Genomic DNA, 11623 nt, shown 5'->3' on the forward strand with positions numbered 1-11623 from the left:
AATTAAAAAAATTTAGTGAAAGCAACAAAAATACAAAAAAAAAAAAAAAAAAAACTCAATTTTCAAAAAAAATTCAAACCAAACAAGTCCTGACTGCAAAAGGGTAAGAGCTAGCTACTCAACATTATTGTTCTGAAAATTATCCCAAATCAATGTGTGGTTTTTTTTATTGATTCATTTTGCGTATGTCTCATCATCCGAGAGTAAAATTTAAACATGCTCATTTTCTCGTTAAATTTTTAGGCAAGAATTCTGGGTACATAGTTTTATGCACTTCAAAATACATTATAAAACAACAAAAACACAAATGCTACAAATTATGTAGAGCAATATTTCAATAGTTTCTCATATCAGCTCTTTTTCCTCATTGCTGAGTTTCAGACATCTTCAATCAAACATCAATTTCCACATCAGACTACAGAAGGTGGAGGATTTTTTTTAAAAAAAGAAAAAAAACCTATTTTACAACAGAAACAATCTTCCAATTTCCATTTGAAGAAACAACCAGAATTCAAAATGCAAAACCGAAAACTAGGTAATAACATACTCGAAGGTAGAAAAAAAGTTATACCCACTGTTGCTTTGTTGCTTCCATTCTCTCCAACAATCCTGCAATCTCAGTTTGCATTCTCATCTTCATCTTGTAGTAATCGAAATGTGAATTTTCCAACGTCTTAACCTCCTCCTGTTTTTTCCTCCTCCTTTCCTCGGTTTCCTGCAAACACAGTTTGGCAAGCTTCTCGGCATACTCCTCTTCCAATTTCTCATTCTTCATCCGCACCATCCGCCTGTAATTCTCTGCTTCTCTCCTCGCTTCATCTGCTCGGTTTTGGAACATTCTAGATTCAACTTCCTTAATCCGCACAATGCTTTCCAAGCTGTCATACCCATCTTTCTTCGATGAGGATGACTTCACGGACCACTCATCTTTGATCATTTTGTCTCCCATGGGGGTAGTGTTCAGATCACTCTGATGTAGATCATGCTGCAACGAGTTCATGTTGTAGAAACAAGACTTTGGAGGCAGTGACTTGGGTGTACGAAGAGGGGCTGCATCATTCCTAGGGTTAGTTTGGTTTGCCAGCAATTCTTTTGGAGGCACACTCGAAGAGGTGAAGTCTGACATGCCATCTGTGTCTACGAATCGAAAAACCAGAAAACAAAAATGGTTATAATCTGTTAGCCTCCGTTTGTCTAGGTACTTCTCAAACTAGTTGCAACATCTCAAATTCTTCCGATTCATTATTTCAATCCTCTCTAAGGAGAAGAGACAGTGTAACCTATAGGGCTGCAAATGAAACATGCTACTTGCAAGCTCTGCTCAGTAAGGGCTTGGTTTGGTTTGTTATGTATACAAAACAAGCTCGAACCAAATTTTTAGGCTCGTTGAATAAACAAGCCGAGCTCAAGCTAGAATAAGCTCTGCTTGTCTATTATTTATTAAAGTAATAGGGTAAATATATTATTTATTTAGTAAATAATGTGCTTATATGTATGCTTCATATAGAGTAATGTTTAATGAGCCAACCAAGCTTGAATATCAAGCTTCACTATTTCTTCATTATCAAGTTTCGAGCTGAACTCGAGCATGATTAGTTCTCAGCTCGTTTGCAACCCTACACATAGTCATCAAGGTTGGAGATTAAACCTTATTGAGAGATATTTGTAATTCTTGAGAAACTATCAGTGTTCATGAAACTACTAAGATTTAAGAATAATTTTGAAATCTTACAAACAATGAATCCTAATGGTTATCCTAATTCCTAAATAATTAATATAAGTGAGAATTATTTGTAATATTCAAGATAAAAATTGAGAACTATTTGAATATGTGAAATAGATTTGAAATTTGTTCAGTTGATGAAAAAGCACGATACGTTTAGGAGATATTCAAAAAAAAAAAAAAAAAAAGGAAAGTGAGGGAGAGAGAATTTTGTTACCATGCACATATAGAAAAGATAATTTGCCAATAGAATCAGTTGAAAATACCTCATATATAATTCATTTTGCAATTATACAGTAGCAAAGGATAAGGAGATGATGCCCATTGGTGCCACTAGCAAATGCAAATTTCTTCTTCTTCATACATCATAACAAATTAAGGTTGTGTTTGGATTAGGAATTTGGGTAGGGATTTGGAAAGGGAAGGGGAAAAATAGGTGAAATGTTAATGAAATATAGCTACATTTTTTTATTTTCCTTTCCAAATCTCTACCCAAATCCATGATCCAAACACAACTTTAAGGATCCAAATGGTCTGCCATCTAAAAGAAATAATAAAAAAAAAAGTAATAAACAATCCATTTAAGCTGCACCAAACCACACCATGTTCAATAGAATGTAGGTTTCAACTTTGTCCCAAAATTAGCACTATGCCATACTAGGGATTGCAACAAGTTTGGTTATTTAAGACAACCCAGGCCATATATGTGAGATTGTGCTTCCAAAAAAAGAAAGTATTTCCATATCAGATACTCGTACTTGCAAACATCATTTCTAAACCCCATATCATATTGGCCTACAGGTGATCATTACTTACAAATTAAAATATAAGATTAGCAATTTAACCACAAATTATCCTTTCAACTGAAAAATATTGTGTAATTAGGTAACAGTGTCCATCATGAATTAATTACAGAAAAAAGGGAGTCCATCATGAAACAACAAGCAAAAGACAAAATCAATCATGTCTGATCGTTATTAATATTATCGAGCACCTTGCTTCAAATATATATTTGTATTGATAAGTTCATCTTGCTTCGTGCTTCAAATATTAAAAAGCAGAATGGCAAAATGACTAACTTAATTTCAAAAGACCCATAAAAGAATAAAATCTTCTAAGACATTCCAATTGATATGCTAAGTACTAAATTGAAAACAAAATGTAACAAGCCAAGGTTTTGACACTTACAGTTGAAAAACTGAAGGATGAAATTGCAGACATCCGAAGGCGACATCAGTTTATTTTCAAGCTTGGAGAGCATTTCGTCGGCCTTAATATGCAGCTCCTTGCCTTTGAAATCTTCACTTCCCCGAAAGATTTTCCCCACACAATCAAGCTCCTTCAATAGGGTTTCTAGACCCCAATCCTTTGCACAGGACATAAACACATCTTTCACAAACCCAAACATCTCCGAAGCGTGACCACAACCAAGGCAGTGAAATTGCATCTCACTCGTCCCTGACGGCCCCTTCAAGCTGGGACCTGGCTTGATGAGATTCTTTTGGATTCCACATGCAGCGTGGCACCAATGAGCACAAACATCACAGCCAACCCAACTGCAAGTGTTGCTTGCACAATCGAAGTTCAAACAGACCGGACACATACACTCGCTACAAAACCCTTTCTTTGTTGAGCATATCTTGCAGTCACAGTCCTCAACGGGCAACATCCTCTTGCAATTCACATTTCGACATCTTTCAAGTAAGAAAATTTCCACCAGCTCTGTTGTGGGAATGCAAATTTTGCTCGATAAGAAGGCTCCAAGGCCCATTTTGATAGCAACCAAGATTTCCAATTGGGTTTTGTAGGACTTGGAAAGTGTCTCTTTGGTTAGATCAGATCTTCTCTCGAGCCGATCCTGGAGGCTCACTAATTCCTCTCTTTTCTCAGGCATTGAAATGAGATTCTTCAAGTATTCCTTCGTTGACTCAACTGTTTCATCGGGAAGTTCTTGAATTATTTGAGACATGAGAGGGATAGACTCGGATATAATTTCACGAAGAATCCTTTCAGGTCTAGACAGCTTAGAGGCCCTTCCACCATCCAAATTCTCCACCCCTCTCACGTGCTCCGAACCTCTTCCTCTTGAATCACCCGATTGAGTGTCCATCCTAAGCATTGCAGGCAGCTCGGAAGGAAAAAATGAATGATTATCAGAACTTGTTGTATGGTAAAGACTATTGTTACATGAATCCTTATTGACAGCACGATTAGCTTGCATCAACGAAAACGCTCCACCACCATGATTGGACAATGCAACCCCATCTCCAATTGGCCTAAATCGACTATGAACCGAACCATTAGTCCCCTCCCCACCATTCCAAATCTCACAGTCTCTCCTATGACTCCCAGTCCCCACAGAATACTCATAATTCTCAGTAGAATTCCGGGTGAGCGAGCAACTGGGATTGTGCGAAAACTGGTGCGAATACGAATACGACAACGAAGCAGCAGTAAAATCATTAGAGTACGTTGTTTGGGTATTGTTATTTGACGGTTCCAATGACTGTACACTTCGGCTAGGCCAAAGCCTAGCCGGAAGATCAGCATTTGGCACCGGATTCGATGCGGCTAGAGAGAGAGACACATCAGGCAAAGCTAGAGACAGATTGAGAGTCTCTAGCTTAGGCTTCTTGTCTCTGTTCTCTCTCTCAATATCTTCATCATCAGCCTCTCTCTTGGATGATGAATTCCCTTTAGCCTCATCCAACTGAAGAAAATCTCTCTCTACCCATCTATTATTCTCTTGAATTTGATCCTCGCAAACTATTTCTTTTCCTTTGTAACTCACTTTCTCTAAAGAATTCAGTAAATTTTTCCCGGGAATCTCTTTCTCGGGAAAAGCCATCTTGGAATTATCACAGAGATAGCTTAGGGTCAGCTCTTGAGAGCCAGAATTCCCTGTTTTTGAGGGTTTTGACTGAAACCCATCACAACCCATGTCTGATTTTCTCAGAAAATCAATACCCTTATCAGGAAATCCGATTTTATCATCTGGGTTCTCCAGATTTTGCTCAGAAATGTGATGTGTGAGCATGGTCTGAGAGCTTTCACCGCCACAGACACCATCAGATGAAAGATCTTTCTCTCTCAACATGATCAGAGACAAAGAGATAGATATTAGAACGTACCAGCGAGAGAGAGACACACACACACACACACACAAAAGATAATCAATGGCAGTTCAAAGAATTTGAGAGATTCTGGAGAGCAATTCTTCTTCAGTTCATTCCCTCTTGCTTAGCTTTGATTATCCCGGTCTCCATAGAAGCTCTGCAACGGCTGTTTTTTAGAGAGAGAGAGAGAGAGAGAGCTGATGCTTGTTCTTAGCTTTAATAAAAGTAAGATTACAGAAATGACCCATCATTTGAAGGTAAATTACTTTTTGGGAAAAATTGACTTTGCAGTTTTTTTTTTTTTTTTTTTTTTTAATTTTCCAAAAGGAAGAATTGTATTTCATAATAGTTAGGTAGACTAGACTTTGCCAAACCTAAGGTGTCTAGTCAGGCTCTAAGGTATAAATTTTGAAATCTTTAAGTTGCCTTTGATTTATTTTTCAAAATTTAATTTAATTTTTAAATTACTATTTAAATGAAATAAGTTAATTAAATAGTTTTTTAAAATTATTTTCAAAACTTCTCTCTTATCTTTTTTTTTTTATATTATTATTATTATTATTATTATTATTATTATTTAATCAATCAATCACTTTTTCTTTCTCATCTTTCCTTTCACATTTTATATATCAATTAATCAAAACAAAAAAAAAAGATTTACAAATCATCCTAAAATTATTTTTAAAACTCATAACTAAACAAAATTTTTCTTTTCAAATAATGATTCAAAAACTCAAAATACAACTCTATATTCAAATCGTAATTTTAAAACTAAACCAAACTGACCTTAGATTCTACTTTTTTGAGGGTCAGTCACTCGAGCAATAACACAAATAATTGATTGGACAAACCTTTTAAGCCTCCTCTGTTTGGGAAGTGAGTTGGCTTTTTAACTTTTTTGGCTATTTTAGCCTGGGCCAAAAAGTTTGGTTTGGAAATGGCTTTTTGAATTTTTTTTTATTTTTTTGTAAGAGAAAAGTGTAATGATTATGAGTTGGATGTGATGCTTTGTTTGTTGTGGCTAAAATAACTTATTTTGTCTTTTGTGACTATTTTAGGCACAAACTAACTTGTCAAACATCTCCTAAGTCTGGGAAAATTGTAACGAGTATCAAGGGGTGTTTTGGGAAGTTGGTAAAAAGCTGACTTTTGGCTTTTTACCAAACTTTTTGACTTTTTAGAAAATGATTTGGAAAGTTGGTAAAAAGCTAAGTTTTGACTTTTTTTGTTAATATTTATTTATGATGTCAAATCAAAATAAAATGACCAAAATATCCTTGCCAAACTTTGAAATTCTACACAATTTGTTAACCTATAAGGTATTTACGTAATTTGACACGGTAGCTTTTTTATCACATCCCAAATGCAACAATTACTTTTTTAGTTGGGTGAGCTTTTTTCTGCAGCAACAAAAACGCAAGCGTTTTTGTCTCTTCCCAAAATGGCACCATGAGTGTGGGTTTGAATCCCCGTCTGTGTGCAAATCTACGACTTACCGTTATATAGTTGAATGGATTTAAATATCGACATGTGTGTGAATCTGAGACTTACTACTATATGGATGAGTGAGTTCAAATCTCCGCTTGTATGTAAATTTGTGACTTACCGTTGTATGATTTACTAATCATGTTATGTAATATTACCTAAAAGTGACCTCTAGAGTCTCAGTTACAATTCCCTGTGGGTTTTTTTTCTTTTTTTTTTCTTTTTTTTTTATTTAAGGTGGACTTTGCCCTTTTCAAATTATCAAATTTGAAACTATTAATTTAAATAACTCTTTAAATTATTAATTTATTTTGTTTTATTTTATTTTAAATCATTAAATCATTAATATATTTGATAGAATATCTATCATAAGTGATTAATTCAAGATAAAAATCATATAGGCCTCGTTTGGCATAACCTATATAATCTATCTTTTTATCTTTTTTTCATCACATCACTTCTTTACTTTTCTGAACATTTTTTCGTAAAAAGACAAAAAGTACACTTTTTTAGGACACCCCAAACCAACCCATATATGAATCAAAAGTTATGCTAAATTAAATTTGGCTCAAATTTTTTTCATAATGAAGAGACTTGAATGTTTACTCAAAATTTTCAAGACTATCGGCCTATTTTGGGAAGTGGGTTAAAAGCCACTTCTTAACTTTTAATCTACTTCTCTCTCTCACACAAAAAGTAAAAAAAATAACTTTTGACCATCTTTCCAAAACACCCCAAGTAACTCTTAAACTTATCACTATGTCATTAGTGAAAATATTTATTTAAATTTGAAAAATGTTTGGGAGTTCTAAACTATGAACTCTAAAGAAGCTCTAGGAGGTGGGCCCCACCCATTAATGTGATATTTTGGCCTTAGTTTTTTTTTTTTTTCAATTTTTCACCTCATTTGTGCTCAATTAGAGCTCCAAAATTAGTGGGATGAATTATTGTTGTTTAAATTTATACTTAAATTTGAATTTATCCATTGTAATAGTTCATATCAAATTAAGTTTTTACTCAAATTTAAAGTAAAATTTTGAGTAAGAGTTAGAGATTACCTAATAAGACAAATATCTTCTCTTCTTTTTGATGGGCTAAAAAAAAAACCACAAATATCTAACTAATTATTTTTTAAATATTCAATAAAACATAAAATATAATCAATTGTAAGAAATTATTGTCTCTACATGCAACTAAATTAATGCTGTGTTTGGTTGGGGGATTTGGAGAGGGATTTGAAAAGAGAAAAGGAAAATGTGTGTGAAACTATGTGAAATATAGGCATGATTTATTCACATTTCACCTATATTTTCCATTTTCCTTTCCAAATTCCTTCCCAAATCCCCCAACCAAACAAAGCATAAGTAAATCATGTGAACACATTTTTTTTGTATATCAGTGCGCGCAATATTTCATCAAAAATATTACTTCTATTGACAATTTGGGATATATTAAATTAATGTAAATAGTTAATATAGTAATTATTTGAATTGATAATTTAAGAATAAAGTGATACAAATATTATAATTTAAATTGAATATTGAATAATTGAAATGTATAATGTCATTCAAAAAAAAAAAAAATTTAAATGTATAACAGTTACTTTGACTTCAACTCCTAATTTGACGGAGTAACTTTTTATTTATAAATTAAAAGTTGATAATTAAAAAATAGATATTAAAACCACAATTATTCTAACTTATTAGAGCATCTTCATCATAATTTTTTAAATTTGGTGTGTTAATTTTTTTTTGAAAGATTAGGTGATAAATGCCAATTCAAATTTGACATGTTGAGTTTATAAATGTCAACTCAACATTTAACATATTGGGCCTCTGTTTGGGAAGTGGGTTGGCTTTTTGGCTTTTTGGCTTTTTTAGTTATTTTAGCTTGGGTTAAAAAGTTTGGTTTGGGAAGGACTTTTTGGCTTTTCGGCTTTTTTGACTTTTTTTGTGAGAGAAGAATGTAATGATTATGGGTTGGATGTGATATTTTGTTTTTTTGGCTAAAATAGCCTATTTTATTTTTTGTGACTAAAATAGTCAAAAAAGCTCCGTTTAACTCTTACCAAACGGAGCCTGAGTGTGATTAATATTTGATATCAAAATATAATTGATAAAGTACCGCATTAAGGCCAAGTTTGGCATGATTAAAAAAAGATAAAAAGTCAAAAAGTCACTATCCTATTTAAGTCACATCATCTTATTTAAGTTACATCACTTCTCTAACACATCACTTCAAACCTAATCCAAACCTAACCCATATTTTATAAAAAGTCAAAAAATACACTTATTTAGTCTTCCCAAACTAGGGCTAAATTTAAAATATCGAATGGAAGTGCTCTTACTAAATATATATATATTTTTAAATTTATTTAAGTCAAGGTAAACACTGTTTCGAATTTCAAAATGTAAAAGTTGTGGATTTTTTGGTCAAACGAACAAAACCCAAAATCTTTTTCTCTCTCTTCATTTGTTTCCTCGGTGCTTTCTAGGAAATGTATGAGAAACCCATCCTACTTTTTTTCACTTTTCCCACTTACTTTCTTTGTTTTTTCCGCCTCAATTTTCCTTTTTTTTTTTTTTTTTTTTTTTTTTTTTTTTGTCGGTTAGTAACTTACACTCCACCTTTCAAAATAATACAATTAGCTTCATATTTTTTAAATAATTATACTGATCTTTTTAATAAGATTAAAATAATTAAAATTAATATAAATGGTGGATATATATTAAAATAAATAATAATAAGTATACATTTTAGTAAAAAATAGATGATTATATTATTTTTTTTATATTTATATAATTAATAAATTATTAATAAAAAATAATTTTTTTATCTATATTAAAACTTTTTAAAAAAATTAATGTAATTATTTTAAAATTGTGAAACTAATTATGCCTCCGTTTGGGAAGTGAGTTGGCTTTTTGACTTTTTGACTTTTTTGGCTATTTTAGCCTGGGCTAAAAAGCTTGGTTTGGGAAGGGCTTTTTTGCTTTTTGGACTTTTTTTGTGAGAGAAGAGTGTAATGATTATGGATTGGATGTGATGTTTTGTGTTTTTGTGTCTAAAATAGCCTATTTTGTCTTTTGTGGCTAAAACAGCCAAAAAAGCCCGGAAAAGCCCTTCCCAAACGGACTCTATGTGGCTTCGTTTGGGAAGTAAGTTGACTTTTTGACTTTTTAACTTTTTTTGTTATTTTAGCCTGGGCTAAAAAACTTAGTTTGGGAAGAACTTTTTGACTTTTTGACTTTTTTTATGAGAGAAAAGTGTAATGATTATGAGTTAGATGTAATATTTTATTTGTTATAACTAAAATAACCTATTTTATTTTTTTATGTCTAAAATAGCTCTAAACCTATTCAAACCCACTTGATAAACCATGCCATATACCCTATATATTTTTTTAATCTCAAAAGTTGAGCGTAATTTACGATTTTTTTTTTTCTTTTGTGTGTGGTGTCACTTTAACAATTTTTTTAACCAATTCCAATGGCTATCTCTCAAGAAATTTCACTGCACATTTTTAATTTGAAAATATATATTTAATAATCTTCTCAATTATATAAAATCATACAAACATTTTTTAAAACAGAAATTCAATATCATTTTACCCTTTACCTTCTAAATATTATAGTCCGCCCACATATTTTGAGTCAAGTTATAATTGAGTCCATTCTTTGAAAACTAATGGACAACCATTACATAATAATAGTATTTATTAATCTCAATACCCTTGCACTTTTATAAAAATTTCACTTTAGTTTCTCTATTTTAACATTTAGCACCTTTATATTTTTATTAAAATTTCACTTTAGTTATTCCGTCAATTTTTGAAATGATATGATTGGACTCAATTGCAACTTGAATTAAAATCTAAAGAATTAATTAGAACAATTAAAAAGTAAAGGGGGAAGGATGGGGGGATGAGATTGAGTTTAAACTATAAGATTGGAAAGTATAATCTGCCTTATTTTTTTAATAAACAAAAGTGATACAATTGTTGGAAAAAATTTAGTTTAAGCCTAATCGACAGTTATTAATCGAGATACTTGAATTAACTGAAAAATCTAGAAATCCTTTAGATGTTGATTTGTGATTATGTATCAATTTTAAGCAATAAAATAATCCCAATCAAACAATCAAGACAAATCGACATAACGATTTTAACGTGGAAAAACCACAATTGGACACCTCCAATTGAGATAAAAAACCACGGGCAACAGCCACAAAACAATTCACTAAGAAGATATAAAGGAATTACACAGGTATACTCTCAATTACCTAGCGAATCCACGCCCGAATTGAACCAACCTCTATGTGTCTCTTCCAACCCCTTTTTGCCTTGGAATTGTCTTGACGATGAGCCACTCCGGAATCCACCAAAGTTTCAGGCTCGAATTCTTCAAAATCTACCAAAGAACAGCTCTCTCTTTTATATAGAACAAACAAATAATCATTTGATGTATACTCTTTAAACCATGAGTTTGAATACTCAATCAAAACATCAAAGAAAACTAGCAAAAATATCCCCAGATATAAACCTTAGAATCCAAAAGGAAGATCTGGAGAATTTGGTAAAGTTTTGGGAGAAACTAACTACTTATAGAAATCCAAAGTAATCCTAGTTTTGGAAGAAAACCAATTCCTTATAGAAATCCGGATTTTGAAACTCGCTCGAGCGAAACTTCTTTCGCTCGAGCGAGAACCTTAACTCGTGTGATTTCCACTAGTGCCTTCGCTCGAGCCACGAACCCTTCGCTCGAGCGGCCAATGAGCTCTTTCAGGTTTTTGTATAGACGCAATCCTTCGCTCAAGCGAGGACTTCTTCGCTCGAGCGAGGACTTCTTCGCTCGAGTGAGCAAGGGCGGACAGCCAACTTTGAATGCAATTTTACATTTTGCTTCGGGGGCGCTGCCCCTTGACCCCGCCGTGGCATTGCCTTGGACCCACCAAAAGGCGCTGCCCCTCGACCCCCGTGAGCTGACCGGGCAGCTTGATCCCCGTCATAATCAGCGAAGTGGCAATCTTGAAAGTATTAACATCACAAACTTCTCTGTAAGGCACAATTCGGGTTGGATTCGCATCTAAAACTCATATCCTCACTGAAAATACAAGAGCGAATAAAATTACAACTGAAGGGAATTTTGTCAAACGGGGTTGCCAAGAATAAAAACCTAACATTAACTTTCATACACAAAAAAAAAAAAAAAAAAAAACGGACATGTGGTTGAGTTCTATTTCTTAAATAGATTAAGGACTTATCTAGAAGTAATTAAATAAAGAATAAACATGACATAAC

The 11623-nt window shown here is 32.9% G+C and overlaps 1 protein-coding gene across 1 annotated transcript; it reads right to left on the bottom strand.

The window, feature by feature from the left end:
* Positions 1 to 322: 322 nt before the first annotated feature.
* Positions 323 to 5092, bottom strand: LOC114265754 (protein OBERON 3). Its single transcript, XM_028206580.2, has 2 exons — positions 2912 to 5092; positions 323 to 1137 (listed from the first exon to the last, which is right to left on the bottom strand). Exons 1-2 carry the CDS (start codon positions 4818 to 4820, stop codon positions 566 to 568), a joined length of 2481 nt encoding a protein of 826 aa, XP_028062381.2. The 5' UTR covers positions 4821 to 5092; the 3' UTR covers positions 323 to 565.
* Between the last annotated feature and the right edge of the window lie 6531 nt (positions 5093 to 11623).

Source organism: Camellia sinensis, chromosome 11, assembly GCF_055761805.1.
Source record: "Camellia sinensis isolate YWXY chromosome 11, ASM5576180v1, whole genome shotgun sequence".
NCBI classification, from domain to species: domain Eukaryota; kingdom Viridiplantae; phylum Streptophyta; class Magnoliopsida; order Ericales; family Theaceae; genus Camellia; species Camellia sinensis.

Excerpts from the sequence above, each read along its gene's own strand:
- LOC114265754 (XM_028206580.2), bottom strand. The coding sequence starts at position 4,820 with ATGTTGAGAGAGAAAGATCTTTCATCTGATGGTGTCTGTGGCGGTGAA. Across the intron at positions 1,138-2,911 it reads CATCCTTCAGTTTTTCAACT|ACACAGATGGCATGTCAGAC; the intron begins GTAAGTGTCAAA and ends TTCGATTCGTAG.